The sequence below is a fragment of the Diabrotica virgifera genome, chromosome 4 (genome assembly GCF_917563875.1).
Source record: "Diabrotica virgifera virgifera chromosome 4, PGI_DIABVI_V3a".
NCBI classification, from domain to species: domain Eukaryota; kingdom Metazoa; phylum Arthropoda; class Insecta; order Coleoptera; family Chrysomelidae; genus Diabrotica; species Diabrotica virgifera.
In genome coordinates, this window is record NC_065446.1 from 235,090,018 (window position 1) to 235,113,984 (window position 23,967).

The following is a 23,967-nucleotide window of genomic DNA, read 5'->3' on the forward strand; positions in this document are numbered from 1 at the left end:
TGAAAATCACGCGAGGTAGTAACCAGAGAAATTTCCACCTGTTGTCAATCTGGGAACGGTATCTATTGTCGTTTTCTGTGCTACTTGATTGATAACTTGTTTTGTTTGTGTTTGTTTACTTATTATCCAATTGTCCTTATTTACTATTAAACCCAAATGGACAATTCAATGTAAATACCAAGTTCGATTGTTTTCTAATACCCTGTGTCCGTTTTTTCTCGATCGACGATGGTGAATAAATGTTTGAAGTGTGGAGTAAAAAATATAGTTTTATCGACAGCTACTGATTATAACACTATAGTTTTTGGTTAGGTAACTTTCTATAATAGACTGCCCTAAAATGACAGCTACTGATAATAATTACACACGGCGTAACTTCGAACAATGACTTACGCACTTGCTAATGAGGTACCTATTCTAAATAGACAGCCTGGAATAGACTACACTATAAATATTAATTTTACCCCTTGTTTCAGATATCCATGAATATAATGGAGTTACTCGTCGCCATTTGTTAAACGTATGGTACTATATGCGGTAAGTTCTTTAAAATAAACATTAAATAACATAATTGATTTAAATTTTTATTGCTGAACAATTGATCTTCTTCTTCTTCACGTGCAACTCCTAGCGGAGATTGGAAATCATCATGGCCACTGCGACTTTCTTAGCAGCCCGCCTAAAAATTCAATCGAACTACACCCGAACCATTCACGTAGATTTCGAAACCACGATATTTTTCTTCTTCCCACACTTCTTTTGCCCTTAATTTTGCCCTGCATGATATTTTAAAAGTTCGTACTTTTCACCCCTCATAATGTGCCCCAAGCATTCCATCTTTCTAGTTTTTATCTCATTTATAATTTAGCATTTTTTGCCTAAAGTTTGGAGTACTTGCGTGTATGCGCCTAAGCACCACATCTCGAATGCTCCGATATTTTTTATGGTTGACTGTTTAAGTGTCCAAGCCTCAACTCCATATAACAGGGTGGAAAAGACATAACAACGCAGAATTGGTAAATGCAACTAATTAAAAAATTAATAGTTTATACTGGCACAAATTAAATTAAACACAAATTATTTATTTTTATCTGGGTATTTGATTTTCTATGACAGCTACTGAACTATTTCGGGTAGCGTTGGAGAAGGTATGAGTGGTCATGATATTTAGCAATACATATTCGAAAAGAATAGCAACAAAAAAGTAAACATGATTAAATTTAAAATTTAGTGTAGGAAACAGAGGTTGAACCTCGAAAATGGACACAAGTCCGGTTTTATTTTTTTTCTGGTATATCAAGGGGTGCATATTACGAAACTAACTTTTTCTTAAAAAATTTTGCCCCGGGACCCCCCTTTTCATCCCTTTAAAGGGGATAACTTATGGTTTTTGCGAAACGTAGCCCTTCCTGTACATTTTGCAAAAAATTTACTTAATAGTAAAATGAAGAGGACTTTAAAATGTAACACCCTGTAATTTAAAAATTTGCAATTACCCTTAAATGAAACCTATACCAAAAAATCAGCCACGTATTTGTTATTAATTGCCGCAATGTTTCTTCTTAATTTTCATTACAGTTAGGGAAAAATCATTATTTTAAAAACACCTTTTTTAAAAATTTGTTAACTTTGTCGGGAAATAAGTAGTAGGAAATATAGTCCTCTTTATTTTAATACTAAGTAAGATTTTTGTAAAACGTACAGGAAGGGCTACGTTTCGCAAAAACCACAAATTACCCCTTTAAAAGGATGAAAAGGAAGGAAAATTTTTTAAGAAAAAGTTAGTCTCATAATAAGCACTCCTTGATATACCAAAAAAAAACAGGACTTGTGTCCATTTTGCGAGGTTTAACCTGTGTTTTCTACACTAATTATGTAAAAATAAATTTTTAAAATTCATGTTTTACTTTGTCATTATTGTTTTGTAACATGTAGATCCGCCTTTACGATTTACTTATTCTCGGAAGCTGGACATCAAGCGTAGCAGAAAATATATTGGAAAACTAATCAACAGTATCAAATGATGTCACTATATCCTTACAAAGATAAAGAATTAAGTGGAAAGCATATATTCGCTTGTAATGCGATTTCTTTGTACTTGCAAAAAATCCTTTGTTAGCAAACTTCCTTTTAAAACAAAGCTAAAATTAGGTTAAGTATTTTACTATTTTTTCAGAGATCAGCATTTTTGAGAAAATTTATAACTGCCATTAATTTGCATTCCAAATTCTTTTCTTTGTTCATTAATAAAAGCATGACGCTATCTTGTTGAAGTGCTGTTAATAAGTGCTTTAGTTTGCTGTTGTATGTAAGCAAGTTTCCGTTTAACTAGGAGACAACTTGCTAAATATATTGTGGAAATTTTAACATAACTATCGCAAAGATGTGCGTTTGCTTAGTTTGGGTTGCAGCATGAATTACTTATTCCTCTTTACACCATGAGGAGCATAGTGTGTCAACTATCTGCCTCCATTTTGTCCTGTTCTTTGCACTGCTCTTTATTTTTGTCAGGTTTTTCCAATAGCATTAAGTTCTTTCTCGACACTTCTTTTCCAGGTTTTTATGGATTTACCTGGTCTTCTCTTTCCATGTTGTGTGTATTCTAGGGCTTACCTTGCTATGTCTGTGTTAGGTTTCTTTAGTGTGTGCTCCATATAACTCCATTTGATTTTGCATATTGTCTTAGATAATGGTTCCTGGTTAGTTGTTGTCCATAACTCTTGGTTGGATATTCAGCTTGGCCAGTAAATGTCAAGAATCTTCCTGAGGTATTTATTTATGAACACGTGCATCTATCCGGTACATTTTCTTAACACTTTCCAACTTTCAGCTCCGTATAGTAGCACAGTCTTTACGTTGTTCTTGAATAATCGTATTTTGGTTTTACTTGTCACGTGAAGGCCACATTTTTTTTAGCATTACTGAATGCGCTTTGAGCTATTACTATTCTCTGTTTTACCTCCTCATCCGTCCCTCCTTTGTTGTTCAAAATACTGCCCAAGTAGTTAAATTTCCCTACCGTTTCCAATTCCGTGCCTCCCAGTGATATTCCCATTTCTCTTGGTATACCTATTTATTTTCATTATCTTAGTTTTTCTGATGTTTATGTTAAGTCCGACCTTCTTCCCTGCCTGTGCTACATTTTCAGTTTTGATTACAAGTTTTCAAATTACAAGTCCTCAAGTTAGTTAAAAATATTACATCTGATTCCAGTCTTATTATTAGTAGCCTTAGAGATGATCCAGTCGAATACTATCAGGAATAAGATCGGAGAGAGCACACAGACTTGCCTTACTACTGTACAAATATCTATTTATTCTGTTAGGTTCCCTTCATGGACTATGCGTGCTGTGGACCCTTCGAAGAACAGTTTTTTAATTCTGGGATACTTATGAGGCATTCCATATTTCTATAGTAATTTCCATAAAACTTTACAGGGTTAAAGCAGGCTCTCCGAGCCAGGAATCCAGCGTGGTTTTGTCTTATAACTTTATCAAATTCCTTCTTGATTCTGTCAGTCATGATTTCGTCTCCAGCAGTCCAAAAATTGACACTTTCCGCAAAATTCATCTTGGTTGTCCCGTTTTTGTTGACCTTATTCACATCTATGACAACTGGACTATAATAAAAATCCGCCTTAACGATTTACTTATTCCCAGAAGCTGGACATCAGGCATAACAGGATATATTGCAAAAATTATCAACAGCATCAAATGATGTCACTATATCCTCACAAAGGAGAAGAAATTAAGTGGAATTTACATATTCGCTTGTAATGCGATTTCTTTGTACTATAAAAAACCCTTTGTTAGCAAACTCTTCTTTCAAACACAGCTAAAATTAGGTTAACTATTTTAGTATTTTTTCAGAGATCAGCATTTTTGAGCAAATTTATAACTGCGATCAATTTGCATTCCAAATGCTTTTCTTTGTTCATTAATAAAAGCATGACGCTGTCTTGTTGAAGTGGTGTTAATAAGTGCTTTAGTTTGCTGTTGTATGTAATATCGACCAAGTACTTAAGCACGTTTCCGTTTAACTAGGAGACAACTTGCTAAATATATTGTGGAAATTTTAACATAACTATCGCGAAGATGTGCATTTTCTTACTTTGGGTTGCAGCATGAATTATGGATGGGATTATTTCGTTATTACAGGGTGTACATGTTTCTGAGTTTACTTCCAAACTTTCTGAGTAGGTTCTTGTATCGGATAACCGAACTAGAAAATTTAGTTATTATGAGGAACGTATCTGTACAGAAATATTATGTAAACTTGTGAAACTTGAATAATAATTAAATTAACTGTTAAATAGATTACACTGTCTTCCTGTTTTAGTTTCTATTCGTTTCAAATATTAGCGATTATTGGATTATTCTTACTATAATTACCTACTTCATGGATTGATGCTTTAAGTATAAATAATTATTTCCTCAGGTTTTTCTTCTTCTCGTTCTTCGACTTTTCCTAATTATGAATTAGCCGTTTTCGTGTTCCACAGTAGGGATGGGAAAAACCTACCAGTTATAACCTAAAACCGGTTTTTTTACGTCACAATAACCGGTTTTATCGATAATTTTTTTGTCCCGGTTATAACCGGTTTTTTCTTTTTAAATTAACAACCGGTGAAAAACGGGTACAGCTAATACCTCTGAAAAAAATTATGAATTCGAAGAAAAATATTGTTTGCTTAAATTGATAAACTCTTTATTTATTTTAGGGGAGTGCATATAGATTTTCACTTCGGAAAAAATCAAACAAGATAGAACTTTTTGTAATTTCATTAAGAAATGTTTACTAAACAACATATCAAAAAGTTCTGCTCGAAAAGTGGGTGCTTCATTTTTTATTAAACAAATGAACTACGAAATTTGATGTTTTTTTTTTAATAACTCCGAAAATTATAAATTTTAGAACAAAACTGACTTAACCATTGAAAAATTCAGAAAATTTTACAAAAAAAACCTTTTATAAAGAATTTTCTAAAATTAAATCTGTATCTTCTATAATTTTTTATTTATAACGCTAAAGTCACCCTTCTGACAAACATTGGCACACTGTAAACTAGCGTACGGCGAAGTGCACGCTTGAGTTATTTTAATGTAATTCTTTAACTAATGGATTCAATCAAATTTTACAAATTGAACCTAAAAGAACAATCATTAAGCTTCTTCTTCTTTTTTGAGTGCCTCTCCTATCGGAGATTGGATATCATTAGGGCGATTCTAATTTTATTTACTGCTGTTTTGAACAATTCGTTAGTGGTACAGCCAAACCACTCTCTCAAATTTCTCATCCAGGACATTCTTCTACGGCCTGGATTTCTTCGTCCTTGGATTTTTCCTTGCATTATATTTTGTAGGAATGTGTACTTTTGTCCTCTCATCAGGTGGCCTAAGTATTCAAGTTTTCTCTTTTTTATACTCCGTAGAACTTCTGGCTCGTTATTTATTCTGCGTATTACTTCTTCAATTGTAATTTTATCCACCCAACTTATTCGTAGTATACGGCGGTAGCACCACATCTCAAAGCTTTCAAGATTTTTAATATTCCTCTGTTTAAGAGTCCATGACTCCACACCGTAGAGCAAAGTACTGAATACATAGGATTTTAACATTCTAGTTCGTAGATGAATACTAATATCACGATTACAAAATAATTTTTTCATTTTTATAAAAGTAGACCTGGCAATTTCAATACGTCTTTTTATATCGTGATTTTGGTCACCTGTTTCATTGATAAGGGTTCCCAAGTATTTGTATTCGTTTACTTTTTCAAGTTGGGTACCGTTTATTGTGATACTAGTGTCATTTATTGGATTCTTACTGAAGGTCATATATTTGGTTTTTTTGACGTTCATCCTTATGCCGTAGTCATTACATATCTCATTCATAGTTTCAACTAAATGTTGTAGATCTTCCGCTGTTCTTGCCATTATCACAGTATCGTCAGCATATCGAATGTTATTGATAACTTCTCCATTGACTATTATCCCTTCGTTTGCATATGAGAGAGCTTCTTGGCATATTTGTTCGCTGTAGATATTAAATAAGAGCGGTGACAATATACAACCCTGTCGTACTCCTCTACGCATTTCTATTTCGTCCGATGTTTGTTCTTCTATTTTTATATTAGCTCGCTGATTCCAGTACAGATTTAATATTATTTGTATGTCTCTGGTGTCAATGTTCTTACTCTCCAGGATTTCTTTGAGTTTACTGTGGCGTACTTTGTCAAAGGCCTTTTCAAAGTCTACAAAGCAGGCGTGTACCTCTTGGTTAACATCTAGGCATCTCTGTGTTAGAACGTTCAAGGCAAAGAGAGCATCCCTTGTACCTAATCCTTTTCTGAATCCCATCTGTGTATCGTTAATATCGATGTCTAGTTTTTGATAGATTCGGTTGTGAATGACTCTAAGAAATATTTTAAGCAGGTGACTCATCAAGGAGATTGTTCGATGATCTGAACATTGCATTGCCTTAGTTTTCTTCGGTATGGTGACAAACGTAGACAGCAACCATTCTTGCGGTATTATACCAGTACTGTATATTGTATTGAATATATGCGGTTATAGTAAAAAGAACTAAAATGTATGGGCATAAGTATGTTAGTGGCGGAAATTGAGCCTTACATGAATTTTGTTTAAAAATGATTTAAAAATGTGTAACTAATACAATTTTTCTTAAAAAACCCTCAATTTTGCACAACTTACTTTTCAAGCATCGTACAACGTTTAAGACAATATTACTCAAGTTTGAACAAATCTATTACAGTTTTATAAGTGCTTTTTTAAAGCTTGGGATGTAGTCTTTAAAATGCACTAAATAATTTTACCTTAGAAATGAAATAGACTATTTCTTTTTGAGAAAATTAAGAAAGATAACAAAAATGAAATACATAAACCGAAAATTACCAGCTAAAAAAACGTTCAAAACTTTTTTCTGTAAAACTTACCTTAAATACATTTAATAATAAACTTAATCAATGTTCACCAAAAAAATTTTTTTAGCTCTTATACAGTATTTCTGCGTAACTTGGAATCTACTAATAACTTTTTTATTATCTATTTATTTATTAAGCTCAACAGGCCGTGAAGGCCTAGGGCTGAAAGATTTAATTTTTCCTTACAATTACTATTACATATTTATATATAATGCTATATCCTATACTACTATAATATATACAATATTACATTTGTTTGTATAAAACACTTAATACTACACTTAACATTATAGTCTTTCCATACATTTCTTCACCACTTCCTTCCATTGTTTTCTGTCCAAAGCTTTTTCTTTCCAGTTTACAATATTACTTTGTTTTAAGTCTTCATATACGCTGTCCTTCCATCTCCTTCTTGGTCTTCCTATTCTTCTTTTTTGAAAATCCGGCAACACCGCTTGAAATTTGACCAGCGTTCGCCAGTGTTTATAAGCTTATCTGTTAGCTGTCATTTATCAGTTAGCTTTTTATTATCAGTTTTACGAAAAAAACTTATTCTTTATAAAATGCTCTTCATCGTATATAATCTAAGATGAAATCATCAAATATCAAATTTAATGAATTTTATACGAGGTATGTCAAAAAATATGAATTTCACGTTCAATTACATCCTTCTAATTAAAATATTGTGAATAATAAAGGCACTTAACTTAAGAAAAATTCATATTTTTTAGATACCTCGTATAAAATTTAAAAAGTTTAATATCTGATGGTTGTATCTTAGATTTTAGGCCAGGGAGAGCATTTTATGAAGAATAACTTTTTTTCGTAAAAGTGATAATAAAATAGTTATCATAATTGAAATAAAATGATGAGTATCCGTAATTTGAGAAAAAATTGAAAAAATTTTTTCGATTAGAATAATGCAATTGTATAATTAAACATAGTTTTTAATTTAAAAAAACTTTTCATAATAACATTTTTTGATATTCTGAAATATAAAAGTATGTACTTTACTCTTTAACGAAATTCATATTTTTGACATAACTCGTACAAAATTAATAACCAGTAAAAGTATCAATTCGTATAAAATTGATAAAATTTGATATCTGATGGTTGAATTTTAGATTTTTGACTATCCAGAGCATTTTATGAAGAATAAATTTTTTTCGTAAAATTGATAATAAAAAAGTTTTCCATGTGGTTCCTAGCTACGCAGACATACTGTATAAGAGCTTCTGTATAAGAATTTTCAAATTGTAATGCCATATTCTGATTCAGTATATTCAAAAACAAAATAGAAATATATTTGATCAAAGTAAAATGATGAATTTAACGATATTTTTAAAATTATTAATACAAAAAATTGTTATTGTTTAAACAATGAATAAACGATTAGCGACCAAATCCGCGAGTATAACTTTTTACTTTAACATGTATATAAACATGTATATAAAAAAAAAATTTAGAAAAATATAAGCTTGTTTGAATTTTTCCGAAACAATGCATGTTTTCGTTCTAATTGCACTCCGCTATTAATGTTTATATTCGATAATGACTCAAACTCACTAAAATATGTGTTAAGCTGAATTGGCTATTTTGATAAACTTAAGAATAAGCATGTCTTATTTGCTAAATTGGGGAATCCTGGTAAAAACAGATACATATAAGTATCAATCATCTGTGCAGTCATAGCTGTATTATAATTGTATACGCTCTGAGCTTCGCTGGTAGCGCTCCTAGCGGATTACTAATTCAACTTTTACCGGTAATTTTTAAATTTATTATTTAATTGTTATCGCTTAACATTTACAACGCAAAAAAGTAATTAAATTGTAATCGATTTTTTTAAGATTTTGCTAATCATTTTGACGTTCTATTGATAAAATATGAATTTCTTACTTCGGATACTTTCACAATTATCGTGTAGATGGCGCTAAGATTTTTAGATTAAATTATAATTACATATTACGGAACATTAAAAAAACTTAAATTCAGTATTTAAAACGTAAGTATATTTAAGGTAAAAATATATACCACAGCTTTGACCAACTAATATTTTTTACAATTAATGTTTTTAATTTTAATTTTAAATTAATCACTTTGACATTTATGTCAAATTTCCGGTAAACGTTTACAGACTTGCCACTACTGGCGCTCGCGAATTTGTAAATATCCCCTCTACGTACGAGCTCACAGCGTATAGAATAGAAGCTATACCTACACAAAAGAAAATAAACTTATATTTTATCACTTAAATCACTTAAAGAACTGAAAAAAATAAAATAGTTTTGTGTATGTTGTGTAAATAGAAATTATTTTTGACAACTAACAATACAACACAAATGCAAAAACATTTAGGACATGATACATCCAGTTTAGAATTTTACCAGTGAATCATGATTTGTTTTTATAATGTTGTTTTGAAGCTATTTCCATTTGGACTTTTTGTAATTAAATATTCTAAATGGGATATAAGCCACACTTAAAAAATGATTTTATTAACGTTTCGACGTCCAAATTGGACGTCGTTGTCAAAATACAAAATACCTATTATATTTAGTATTTTGAAAACGACGTCCCATTTGGACGTCGAAACGTTAATTAAATCATTTTTTAGTTAAATTCTGGCTTATTTCCCATTTAGAATAGTTAACTGTTTTTATAAGTTTTACTATTTTTGATGTTACATTTTCTTTTTTATAATATTCATATATACGATATAGTCTAATGTCTAATTTACTTCATATTACGTTTATAGTGTTATACAGTTGAGTCCGCGAATCTTTACCCGTGCGTCATCACTTAAAGCATACGAAATAAGTCGATGATAAGTCGGAAATTGAAATTCACTAAATGCAACAGAAAGTGGCAGTAAGTGACTAGCTGTTGCATTTAGTAAATTTCAATTTCCGACTTATCATCGACTTATTTCGTATGCTCTAAATGATGACGCACGGGTAAAGATTCGCGGACTCAACTGTACATAGGTACCTAATTTTACTACTTTTTGTATGTATATTGCAGTTATTTGGTATTACATATTTGACCTGTTCAGAGTTCGATCTTACACTGAGACTATTGTTTACTAAATTATACATGTGGTCAGTGCTGCTATATGGCATAGAGGGCTGGACACTCAAAACGAGGGATATAAACAGATTATAAGCCTTCGAAATGTGGCTTTATCGCCGTATCCTAAAGATACCATGGACGGCGAAATTCACAAATGTAGATGTCTTTAAAAGAATCAACCAAGAACGCCAGCTTTTCGAAAACATCAAGAAAAGAAAAACGGCGTATTTGGGACACATCATGCAAAACGAAAAATACCACATTGCAAGAAACAGAGAGTTAATGGAAAATGTGAACGCTAACATCCATTAGTGGATTTGCATCTGAAGAAGAAGAAGAAGAAGAAGATTGCAATTATTTGGTATTACATATTTGGACCCGAAATTTTCATTGCGTCTGTTTATTATAAAGGTAGATCATCAATTAAATCACATATTATTATATTCTGGGAACAAAAATAGATCGATTGAACCTAATTTACCTTAGTACAAATGTGCACTTAAAAAAAGTTGCAGCCCTTTGAAGTTTCGAAATAAAAATATAATTTGTCCAATATATCGAAAATTGTTTGGGATTTTATATTGAAAATAATGGACATGTGGAGTATCCCAAACTAAAGTGCAATATAAATGTAACGTTGTAACCTATTGGGTATTGAATATTAATTCAAAAAACCGAAAACCGGTTTTTGAAATAACCGGATTTTTGACCGGTTATAATCGTCAGGTTAAACCGTAAGTGAAAAAAACCGGTTTAACCGAAAATCGGTGTTTCGTCAACAACCGCCATCCCTACTCCACAGCACTCTATACTCAGAGTCACCTTCTCTGAAGTCTCTATGTACCTATAATAACATTTTCTATGTAAGTTTTCCATTCTATAACAGGTTTTCCTCTACGTCTTCTTCCTGGTGGATCCCAGTCGGGTCTACCGGTTAGGCACTACATATCTACACCCTTTATTGCCCATGCCTGTCCATACAACTTTTATTGTCCATTACTCTCTACGTTAGATATCATACGGTCAGACATTAGTATAGTAGTTTAGGCAAATAAATTGGACTAAGAATGGCGGATAATAGCTGAATTATGGTAGTCGGTAATGTAGACTCCCTTTACGTAATAACTACAAAAAATAAATCTGACTAAAAATGGCGGATAATAGCTGAAATATGACAGGCAAGGCAAATTGGAGGAAGGGACGATCAAGGAATTGGGCTAAAAGTGGTGCCAACTAGCAGATAATAGCTAAATTATGACGGTAGATTCCTTCGACGTCTGTGACGTCAAATATCTTTCTCACTCTTACTCACCTAAAATGTACTTCTCTCCCTAACACATTTATTTCCCTATCTCTATGGTCATAGTAACTTTGTATATCTACCTCAAAATCCCGACAGCCAAAATCCCGACACGCCAGAATCCCGACAGGCCAAAATCCCGATACGCCAGAATCCCGACAGGTTTGATAAGTTCCTTTTTATCATATAATTACATTTATTTCTGGGTTTTTCTTTATGACCAGCTGCTTTTTATTTTTTGTTACTAAACAAAAGTATTTACCATTTAATATGAACTAATTTTCTAAATAAATTTTCTAACATGGGTATATGAATTAAATTATTTTTTTGTCAAAATATATTTAATAGTCCAATAATATATCTATAACCAAATCCTGAATTCAAGTCTACTTTCATATAATATTTCATATAATATTTCATATTATATTTCATATAATGGGTATTATCATGTCACTTACAACCTTCCATTTCAGTAAGTATAGCTTTTATATTAAAAAATGAAGTGTTTAATGATTTTTTTTAATACATAATTATCAGTACCCGTGCTTATCAGTAATTAATTTTTCGATTTCAATACTCTATAATATGATTTGGCATTTCATTTGAAAAGGAAACAATAAATATTCATAATGTAGTGGTCGGGATTTTTGCTTATGCGAGGATTGTTGCATGTCGGGATTCTGGCGTGTCGGTGTTTTGGCCGTCGGGATTTTGGCTGTCGGGATTTTGGCTGTCGGGATTTTGGGCGCCAGTGGTCCCAGTCCAATATTTTTTTCGTCTACTTGAGCTCCGGCAGTCTTTGTACATATCCGTGCAGGCTCTGTGCACGCAGGACTCTGTTTTCCAACTGTGTATTTTATTCTGCTTCCACTTTGTTCTGTATTTCCTTTGTTCTTATTCTACCTTAGTTTGGGTTGCAGCATGAATTATGGATGGAATTATTTCGTTATTACAGGATGTACATGTTTCTGAGTTTACTTCCAAACTTTCTGAGTAGGTTCTTGTATCGGATAACCGAACTAGAAAATTTAGTTATTGTGAGGAACGTATTTGTGTAAAATATTATGTAAACTTATGAAAATATATTACATTGCATTCCTCTTTTTTTGCCTGTTCGATTCGAATGTTAGCGATCATTCTGTATATAATTACTTTGTTGATTGATGCTTTAAATATATTAGTTGTTGTTGGGGAGAGCCATTTTCTCAGGTCTATTCATCTTTTTCTTAGCTTGTCCTTCCCCTATTAATTGAAAACTCTTCTGTCTTCAGCTGTTCTTACTGTCTGTTCAAAATTTAGGCCTGTCATTTGTCGCATGTTTGGTGGCCACGATATTATTTTCCTTCCTACTCCCTCTTTCATTCTATCTTTTCTTTCACTATGAGTTAATAATATGGTTTTAGCATTTGCATTTGAGTAGTATTTGAGGTAGTTACAATTATAAGACGTAAGTTTCACTTTATAATTTTTTATGAATAAGATTCTTCAACTTAGTCTTTTTATAGGATAGCTCTGATGATGGCACTAAAAATGCTGAAAGTACTTAGCTGACTTTAATAAATTTATTTACATACTATCAGTCTTTGAAAACACACACCAGTTCCCGTTTTGATTTTTAATAATATGGTTACTTATTATTTCTCAGTATGTAGCCTAGGTATGACGTTTTTCTAACTTTCACTGTGTTAAAAAGTTCTCGTTCCTTGCCTATCCACTTCTTGGTTTGAGGTATGCGATATCCATGAATTTTTGAGAATTCTCCGGTAGATTCTTCTTATTTACGGTTGATGTTTTAAGGTTCCAAGTTTCAACTGTACAGAGAGGAGTTAACCAGATGTATCGTTTGGATAAAAGTAGATAAATTTTGAGTTTTATTTTGAGAATCTGACCCAATTGAAGCCGGAAGTGGGATAAGACAGGGGGATTCCTTGAGTTCTTTATTGTTCAACCTGATCATGGACGAAATAATAAAAAAAGTAAGAACTAAAAAAGGATACCAAATGGGAGAAAAACAACTTAAGGTAATTTGCTATACGGACGATGCAATACTAATCTCCCAAAGTGAAGATGATTTACAACGTACGCTGCACCAATTCAAAATAATCGCCAGAAAATTTAACATGTTAATTTCCTCAAAAAAGACAAAATGCATGGTAATAACAGCAGATCCAATAAGATGTAAATTGGAGCTGGAAAGTCAGATAATAGAAAAAGTGATGGAGTTTAAATACCTAGGCATCACACTATCTAGCTACGGAAGACTCGAAACAGAAGTGGAAGATCGAGTGAATAGAGCAAACAGAGTCGCAGGTTGCCTGAAGGACACAATATGGAGAAATAAAAATATCGGAAAAGAAATGAAAGGCAGAATTTACAAAACAGTCATCAGACCAATAATGACATACGCAGCAGAAACACGACCCGACACAGAGAGGACAAAAAATTGCTCGAAACAGCGGAGATGAAATCCCTTTGAAAAATCGATGGTAAGTCTCTAAGGGACAGAGCTAGAAGTACAGATATACGACGGAGATGCCAGGTGGATAACATTAATAACTGGGTAAGAAACAAAAGAATAGAATGGCGTGACCACGTAAGCCGAATGACAACAAATAAGGTAGTCAGGACAGCGAGAGACGGTTCCCCAATAGGAAGAGGATCAGTGGGAAGACCATGAAAACGATGGAACGACAACTTACTAGAGGCACACCGAAAAACAGACAAAGTCATGTCTATATAAAAAGAAGAAGGAGAAGAAGAAGATTTTGAGAATCACGTAGCAACGCCCTGATATTTTCAAAAGATTTTCTGGCCTGTTTTACTCTTGATCTTATTTCTAGATCAGCATTTAGGCTGCTATTGTCGCTATAATTTAATGTACTTTTCTATTGTGCAAGGTTGAGGTACTTTTTAGTTTTTTCGAATTGACATCACTTTGATTTTCTTATAATTTTTATACCAAATTGTAGACCCAAGTCGGAATCCGCAATCAACACCGTATCATCGGCGTATCTGATGCTGTTGATATTTACGCCATTCATCTTGACTTCATCCTTGCAATCCTCCAGTGCAACTCAGAGTAAGGGTGATTAAATAGCAGGGTGGATAAAACACTTCCTTGTATAAATCCTCCCCTAATTTCTACTTCTGCGGACGTGAAACCTTCGATCTTAACTCTAGCGTTTTGTTTCCAGTACGAGTTTTTAATAGTTTGATGGCTTGATATCCTTCCATCTAAACTGACTTTTTCAAACGTGCTAATAATAGGTCGTGTATTGCTGTATCAAATGCTTTTTCGACGTCTATGAAGCATACAAATATATCTGTCTAGAGGTCCTCTAGACAGATATATTTCTATGCTTCATAGACGTCAGAGGTCGTAGCACGTTTGGACCAGAACTTGTATACTGAACATGGCTTCTCTCGTTCTAACGTCGCGTCGGCTCGTAAATCAAACTGATCGTCTCTACGTCTCCGATGATTGTTTCGTACTTTTTAGAGATTCGGTTATCTGCGACTTTACTGCACGACTCATAAGGCTTCTTACATCAGACGGAACACATTACAATATTGTGGGTTTGGCTTTTTCGGTAGTTAGACCAGGGTGCATCTGTAAAAATATTAGAATCCTTTTCATGAGCATTTTTCAGTGCGTCACAAATGATAGAAAAAAAGGTAAGGCCGTATTTATGACATTTATTCTATAACATGACATTTTCTTTGATTTGTATAGTCTTATAAATTGTACAGATTATATTCGTAGATATATTATATAATTCGTAAATACTTTTTTTCGATTATAGTGCCATCTATCCACAACTAGAATAACTAGAATAAGTGTTATAAATGTCTGTAATCACAGACGTGCCGTTTTCTGTCACATACAATTTAATACGTTAGAAAGAAATCGAAAAACTGTGACGCACTGAAAAATGCTCATGAAAAGGACTCTATGACATTTGGATGTTGAGAGGTGACTAATATTTTTTTGCAGAAATTGCTTGAAAATAACTCATATAATATTATATTTGAGTTATTCTCCCTTTCAAAAATAGCCGGAATATTGTTTGAATAATCAAAATGTCAAAAATTAAGGAAAAATTCGATTTTTTTCTTCGTTATCGAAGTTATACTTATTTATATATATGTTAGTATATGTATATGTAGTTGTACTACTTATATTTCTTTAGTCGCGATTGAGAGTAAATTTTTAATTTTCTGCGAGCATGCGCACTCAGACAGTATGGACTTACTTGCTAAATCTTTCAATTTATGTAGATATGTATCAGCGCAAATAAGGTGCAAAGCGAATATATTAGTATTTTTAGTAAATATATTTATTATAATTTTTGTGTCTTTGGATTTGTCTTCCTCGAGAGTAAGATAATAAGTATTATTAAAACATTTTTATTTTATACTTCACTTGATCTATTTGTCACCGTCATTGTAATTATTAAAGACCGGATTATATGTTTTTTGCATATCGATAACCATCAAAGATACAATCAAACGCTTCAGGATGTGGACGAATTATGATAATTAAAGCCGTTTGACATTAATTTAATTTTACATATTTAGAATATTTTCGTTTTTTTAACATATTTTGATGGTTTGAACATATTTTCGACCGTTTGACATATTTTGGCATATTTTGGCATATTTTTAACATATTTTGGCATATTTTGGCATATTTTTGGCTGTAAACAACTTGACACAGTTAACCATGTAACAATGGTTAGGTTTATAAATGATGCTTTTAGAACTTTTTCCTTCCGGACATTGTTTCAGCTAACAAAATCTTGCTTATGGTTTCCGATGCTGCGTCATACATGGTCAAAGCTGGTCAACAACTAAAAGTTTATATCCCAATTTAATTCATGTGACGTGTTTGGCGCATGGTTTAAACAGAGTGGCGGAAGAACTTCGAAATTCATTCCCTACAGTTAATAGTTTAATTAGCAACGTGAAGTAAATATTTTTAAAATCGCCTTTAAGGATTCAGATATATAAAGAAAAATTACCAAATACTCCTTTGCCACTGGAGCCTATAATCACAAGTTGGGGAACATATTTAAAAGCTGCCTGTTTTTATGCGGAATATTTTCTCCCTATAAAAGAACTAGTTTTATGTTTTGAAGAAACAAATATTGGTCCGATTTCAAAATTCAAATCAATTTTAGAAAACAGATCACTGCACAATGAGCTTTGTTTTATTAAATCGAATTATGATTTTTTTTTATAAAACCATCCTCAATCTTGAAACTGAATCGTTTCCACTACAAGAGCCTCTTAATTTAATTCAGAAATTTAAGGAAAACGCTGAAGAAGTTTCTGGAAAAACTGGACAATCAATAAATAAAAAATGTATTGAAACTTTATAGAAAAATAGTGATTTAAAATTATTATTACTGGAAGCAAACCAAATTATTTTTGGCGATTGTGATGTTAATACCAATTTTTGCACGATTGATCATTTTTGACTGCCTACCGTGACAGATTTTACGTCAGTAAGTAACGTAAGTAATAGTAATAGGTACTAGATAGGTATACATTGGTATATTTAGGTTAATTTTGTCAATATATGTACTTACCGTTATTTAATAAAACTTTTATACATTTTTTAATGCACATTTTCTTGTTACTTTAAAATGTTTTTCACATATTCCACATATTTGGAACATATTTTAAACATTTAGGGAATATTTTCAACATATTTTACTCATATTTCAGACATATATATGCACATATTTCAGTCAAAACAGGAACATATAATCCGGTCTTTAGTAATTATGTCCGAGAAGGAATGTACACTAGGGTGGAACGAAAGTATAGGAAAAAAATATTTTTTTTTTCAAAGAACTTTCTAATAGTACTCGAAAGTTGCCTTATCATGTTTACAATAAAACTACAAAATATTTTTGTTCTAGGTTTGCATCTTGAGGTGCCGCAAGAGCTTTGAAAAAATATGTTTTTAACAAACAATACAGAAAATTTCAATTATTTTATATATTTAACCTGATGTACACATTGCTATAAGATTTCTTTAGTTACAATAATATTCCTTTTGATACTTAAATAATTTGTTTTTTGTCTCAAATTTGGGCATAACCTTTTGGGAAGCAATCTTTGCTCTAACAAAGCTATTTTTGCTTCAAGACCACAGCCACTAAGAGATGACTCAGTCACAAGCTTTATGACTCTTTTCACTGCCTGTGTATGACAGGGAAAATACGGAAAATCCACACACTGCACCTAACAACTAGGGTCTCTTGCTTCACTGATATACCTACTTCTTTAAGTCCTCGTTAGTTATACTTATGTTTTGTCATAGAACGCTCAGTAATTTCTTCTTCCGTCCAGTTAATTATATCTATGTAGTCATTAACAATAAAGTTAAGTTTCGGGACAACAAACTTCTTTACTTCATTTATGAGTTCCGATCTTGCCTTCAAAAGTCGCCGCAGGCCTAGCTCCCTTATGTGTTTTCTCTTGTCACATAACATGGAGAGAAGCACATTTTCTGGGTGAGAGAAATAACAGTGCTTTTGAATTACTGGATCAATTATTTGGAGATATTCTTCAAAAAGATAACGTGAAAATTTGATGAGTCTCCATAGCTGTTTTGATCCATTTACATAAAATGGTTTCAGTTTGATATGAAACCAGACTGGGGCATAAATCTTCATCACATACATAGTTTTCAGATTATTTGAAGGATTCTCTGTTGCAACATATAACCGAAGAAGGCGATTGGTCAACGTAAGCCATTGTAAATGAGCTAATTTCCCGAGGGTTTTTAAGGAAAGATCAGAAGGACATACATCACTCGAGATTGCTTTGCACATCTGAAGTAAATATTTTTGATCTGTGCTTAGATCATCCCTAATCTCTAAAATAGGGAGGTTGTTTTGATTGGGAGCGAAATTAACCACAGGAAGCTTGTTACAGATTTCAAGACCTTTGCCTAAAAGCTCTCCAAATTCATTAGAGCCTTTAGTTTTTCCATCCAATATGCAAAACAACTGACGCAAAGGCAATTCATTGGTATTGAACAAACAAATCAGCCACTTGAGCGGCTTATTTAGGTTTTTTCTATTAAAGCAATTACACCATTGTTAACACCGGTGTTAGTGGCAGCTCCATCATATCCGACAACTGTTATATTGGAAATGTTCAAAGGATTGTCACCTTGGAGATGCACCATTATGTTATCTTTTATAGCTTCACCTGTTCTGGAAGCAGGTGTTAAAATTCATAAAACACAAATATTCGCATTTGATGTTTTTTAACCATTTATGTTACATTTAGAATCTTCATATTATACACAGAAAAGACTAATAATATAATAGAACAATGCTGTAAATTTTATTAAGATCGGTTCAATAGATTTTGCAAAATAAATTTTGCAATCCAGCTTTCGCAAAAAAAATCATTTTTTCAAAATGTCGCACGACTGAAAATAAAGCAAACAGCAAGTTAAATTTTTTTTTGCATATGGAAGAATACTGTACCTTTCATTTACTTAAAATCGGTTTACTACCACGGCGCGGCGTCAGGAATTCAATCACAGGAATGTCAGGACAGCGGATACGTTTGGTCTGATTGGGCATTTCAGTGACCTTTGATAATGATAGATAAATTTTAATTTTTACTAAATTTCGATATAAATAAATAAATTTGTTTTTTGCAAAATAAAAACATATACTCTGTCCTTGAAATAACACTTTTTTAGCAAAAACTTTCTTTGTTCATATATGTATTTAACTTAGAGAAAAAAAAGTTTATTATTTTTAAACATCAATTGTTTGAGCAATATTTCACAAACAATAATCAAATTAGTTTGATTTTTGTGAAATTAATATATTAAAATCTTAGAAAATAATATATTAGATAAATATTGCAAGAAATTTTGGTGGAAATCAAATTGTGCGAATCGAACACCGCTGTCCTGCTCGTAGCACCAAAAATTAATGTTTATTTAAAAAAAATTCTGACGCAGTGACAGTTAATCGATTTTAATTTTGCAAATTGCAAATGAAAGGTACACTATTCTTCTATATGAAGGAAAATTTTCAACTTGCTATCTGATTTATTTTCAGTCCTGCAACATTTTGAAAAAATAATTATTTTTGGCGAAAGCTGGATTGCAAAATTTATTTTGTATAATCCATTAAACCGATCTTAATGAAATTTACAGCATTGTTTTAATATATCATAAAATTCTTCTGGGTAAAACATGAAGGTCATAAGTGTAGCTGGTTGCATAGTCATAAGTGTAGCATAAGTGAAAAACGTAAAATGCGAATACAGTGGAACCTCGATAAGTCGGCCTCCGATAACCCGGAAGTCCGGCCAACCCGGACCGATTTTCATCAGACAAAACAAACATTTTTCACTTTGATTGAGTTTTTTACCAAAAAAATAAACAATACTATGTACAACTGTACGTAATACAGATATACTGTGCATATATATTTCATGTTTTTGCAATAACAATGGAGTTTATCTGTAACGAGACCGTATTTTATAAATTGTTACCATATTCTCCGGCAAACCCGGATTTTCGATAACCCGGATCGGCCGCGGTCCCGATTAATCCGACTTATCGAGGTTCCACTGTGCTTGCCTTTTTATGGTTTATTCGCAATTATTGCTATTTTGCAACAAGTGTGACAATTTTTTAAATTTCTAGCCAAAAACAATTCTATTGTAGATTATTTAATTACGCAACTTTTATGCTATGTCAGTGTAACTTTTCTGGGAAGTGAATACTTTTAAAGGTGTAATCAAAAAATTAAGAAAAAAATCGAATTTTCCTTCATTTTTTGACATTTTGATTATTTAAACAATGTTCCGGACATTTTTGCGTGGGAGGATAACTCAATTATTATTATATGAGTTAATTCCAAGCAATTTCAAGACTAAGTGGCATGAATATTGTTTCTAGCCGATCTTGAGGTATTTTTCCTGTATCATAAAAATGAAATTTAATAAAAGGACAAATAGTAGGTATTTCGATTTTTTATTCGCTGATTAATTTTGATTTTTCTGTGTATATTCCTGCACCTGGGCTCTTATTGGCTTTGAGTTGATTAATAGCATTTTTTTAAATACCACCAGAAAATATTTATGTCCCTACAAAATACTTAATATTATTTCATAAAGATTTGTTTTTAAAATTTAAATAATTTCATAGTACCTAAAACTTTTTACTATTTATACTATACATTGAAATAGGTCAAAAAGAAATTATACGCATATTAATAAAACTATTTATAGAACTAATAAACTGTGCTTATAGTCAACAACTCCTTGGGAAATTGAACAAGTGGATTCTGGGACTAAATTCAATATTAAACAAATCTTGCGTAAAAATCAATGAGGCTTAAAGCTCTTCAAAGATTACGTTTCCGCTTAAAGCTTAGCTCCTTATTTAGCAAGGAGCCGGAGAAAACATCATTAAACTGTATATTAAAAATTGCAAATAAAAAGCTACGTACTTTATCAGAGGAATAACGGTTTTCTATTTGCATATTGAAAACAAGGTAGTTTACGTTCGATTTTTGACAAAAAAAATATATTATAGTAGGGGAGGAAAGTATGCTAAATGTGCAGTCACTCGAGCGCTTTGGGGACCTACTAGGTTGTGAAGAGTAGTTTCTAAAACCAAAAAAGTTAAGTACAGTTTTCCATTTTAGTGGGGCCTTTCCATTTTTATTTTAATTTTCCATTTCCAACAGTCGTTTTTTTCGATTATAGCGCCATTTATCCAGAATTCTAAAAAATGTTTCAAATAAAAGTTACTTATTTTTACGAAAGGAATCCAAATCTGCAATAAAAAATGGGGCTCCTATTTAAAATTTTAAAGTAACCCCCATCCAAATCTGTGGGGGTCATGATTGATGCCATTCGATAGTTTTTAAATATATTGAATAAGTGTATTTTTCAGTTTTTCGATCTGATGTTGATTTCGCGAAATATCGCGGGATTCGTATTTAAAATTTTAAATTTACCCCATACATCTCACCGTAAGGAGTCGTGTTTGGTATCATTCGATAGATTTTTGAAAAATATTGAGCACGTATTTTTTAGTTTTGAAATCTATTGTTAATTTCGCGAAATATTCGCTTTTTTCTTGTGAAACTTTGTGACTCACCCATTTCCTTACGCCCCGCCCAAATCGTCAGGTTTTTGAAATGTACACTGTTTTGCATGTACTTACTTAACTTACCTTATCTTAATCTGACAATTTCGAGTTTTTCTAAGGATCGATTTTTTTTTCGGCCGCCCCTTAACGAACGCCCCTTTGTTTAGGGCCAATATATGGTAGTCGTATATCTACAGGGTACCAGGTTTCTCCTCATATGATAATCTGACGCGCTCGAGTAACTGCAAAATTCCCCGCTTTGTCTCCCCTACCATTATAGTTCAATTGAGGGCTTTAAATAAAAACATAAAAATGAAAATCAAAGCTTAACTTTCTGAAATAACTACTAATATATTAAGAGGGTAGGCCAAAATCTTGGGCAAATTCTATTTAAATGTAGTCGTTCCTTCGAGTCCTGTGAAAACTAATAAGTATTTTTGAAAAATTTGAACTCAGAATAAGATATTACATTATTACCGAGGTCCGAAAGTTCCTGAAAACTTCTATAATGTTTATTTTAATACTTCATTTCTCATACTTCTACACTTAGGTGCAAAAAAATCGATACACGGGTATTTTTTGTTGATGAAAGAAAACGTTTGACGATTTAACTTTTAAATCAGCTATAGGAAATAATTTTTATCTACTCTATGTCATATTATGTATAAGTTTTTAGTTTGTGAAAACTGTCATTATAGATAGTAGTGCGTGAAGGGTTTAAATTGTGTGTGAAGTAACAATGTATTTTAAGTGGGATTTACTTTTTCGCCCTGTTTTTGGCACACTTTCATATAATCAAATATCCTTAAGTTTCGCGTTGTCATGGTGATGATTAGGGAGCGGATTTATATGCGATCAATTTTAATGAAATATGCGCATATATATGCAGTAAAAAATTACGAAATATGCGCAAGATAGGCACAAAAATTCAAAAAATGCAAAAATGCGAATTTCGAGAAACCACAAATTTTCTGTTCTATTCTATTCTAGGGGGTTCTTTTATAGGGGGGGCGGCAATCTAACTTATTATCTTTCAAATAAAATCATTATTTTTTATGTATGCAATTTATTCACATTTTTTACAAAAACTTATACCAGTACCTAGTTATTTAAAATAAAACAGTTTATTTTTTTTATTTTATTTAAAATAAAACAACAATATCATTACATATAATTATAATTCCCTACAATGTGCTTTTCCAAATTTTTGGGGAAAAAGAGATACCGGAGAAAGTAAAAACGGTAGTCGTTAAATCAGTAGTTAGACCAACAATCATGTATAGCAGCGAGACATGGGCATTGACGGGGAAACAAAAATCCAGAGCCAATGCTATGGAAATTAGATTCCTGAGAAAATAGCAAACAGAAAGAGGACAAAGTACAAAACGAAACAATCAGACAAAAACCCAAAACTAGAACCAATCAATGAAAAAATAGTAGATGGACAACTTAGATGGTTCGGGCACGTGTGTAGAATGTCGAACGTGAGACTAACAAAAGGAATGTTCGAAACGAGAGTGCAGGGGAAAAACAAAAGTTTCCTGGAAGACCAGGAGTTATGTGGGTATATGAAATCAGGAAAGAAGTCGAGAAGAAAGGATTGACATTGGAAACTGCAAGAAGCCTAACACAAGAACGGTTAACATGGAGGCTACAATGCCAAATTCAACTCCACCAGCCTTAAAGGTAGAAACGCTTAGGACTTAGGACTAAGTAAGTAAGTAAACTTTAATGGGGAAGCAGCCAAATATTAGGCATTTATTAAAGAAAAAAGGGGAAGAAAGCAATCTTAAAACTCACCATTTGACTACATGCTTTGCAGAATAAATTTCCATTGCTGTAATGAAACTCGGAATAGGTTCTGATCCAGGAATAAACCAGGCTAGATTATTTCGGCATATTGCACTATTCACAAACAGAAGTATTAAACAAAAATTACATTCGCATTGACCGACTAAAGGTAAATAATTTTACTGATTTACGGGATTTGATCTAAAGCATGAATACTTCAATTTCCGTTAGAAAATTGTAAAACTATGGTTAAAGGTGTAAATTCTCTTAACAATAGGGGATTTAAAAGAATCACCAGAATTATAGGTACCTACTAAATATGATAAAAGTAAATAAAATTCGTATTTCCGGGTAAACCATTCTTCATCATTTTAACATCCTACAATAATTTTATAACGAATAGAATAATTTTTATAACGAATTTTATAACGTTCTACTGTAAGCACTATAAGTACTTTGTGTAAAGATCGGGTATTTTCTACGAAAAAAATGAAAAGGCAGTGAATGAGCCGTCTCTCTTCAGGTAGGTAGTTCTCGAAATAATAGATACGACAGCCTGTGCGGGGAAATATTTTGTGTCGAATTAAAAAATAATTTTTTTTTAAATATTTTTAAATAGGCACAAAATATGCATGCTTCTTTAAAAATATGCAAAATTTAGTAAAGTTCTCAAATATGCGAAATATGCATGCAATATGCATTTAGCATATAATCC

General features: G+C 32.2%; 1 protein-coding gene across 1 annotated transcript in view; it reads left to right on the forward strand.

Annotated features, from left to right (window-relative positions):
- Positions 1-471: 471 nt before the first annotated feature.
- LOC114324264 (uncharacterized) overlaps positions 472-23,967 on the forward strand; it is a 466,791-nt gene continuing 443,295 nt past the window's right edge. Inside the window, exon 1 of the mRNA XM_050649910.1 lies at positions 472-537. Within this exon, the coding sequence (XP_050505867.1) occupies positions 523-537 (15 nt within the window). The 5' untranslated portion in view covers positions 472-522. The remainder of the gene's footprint in view (positions 538-23,967) is intronic.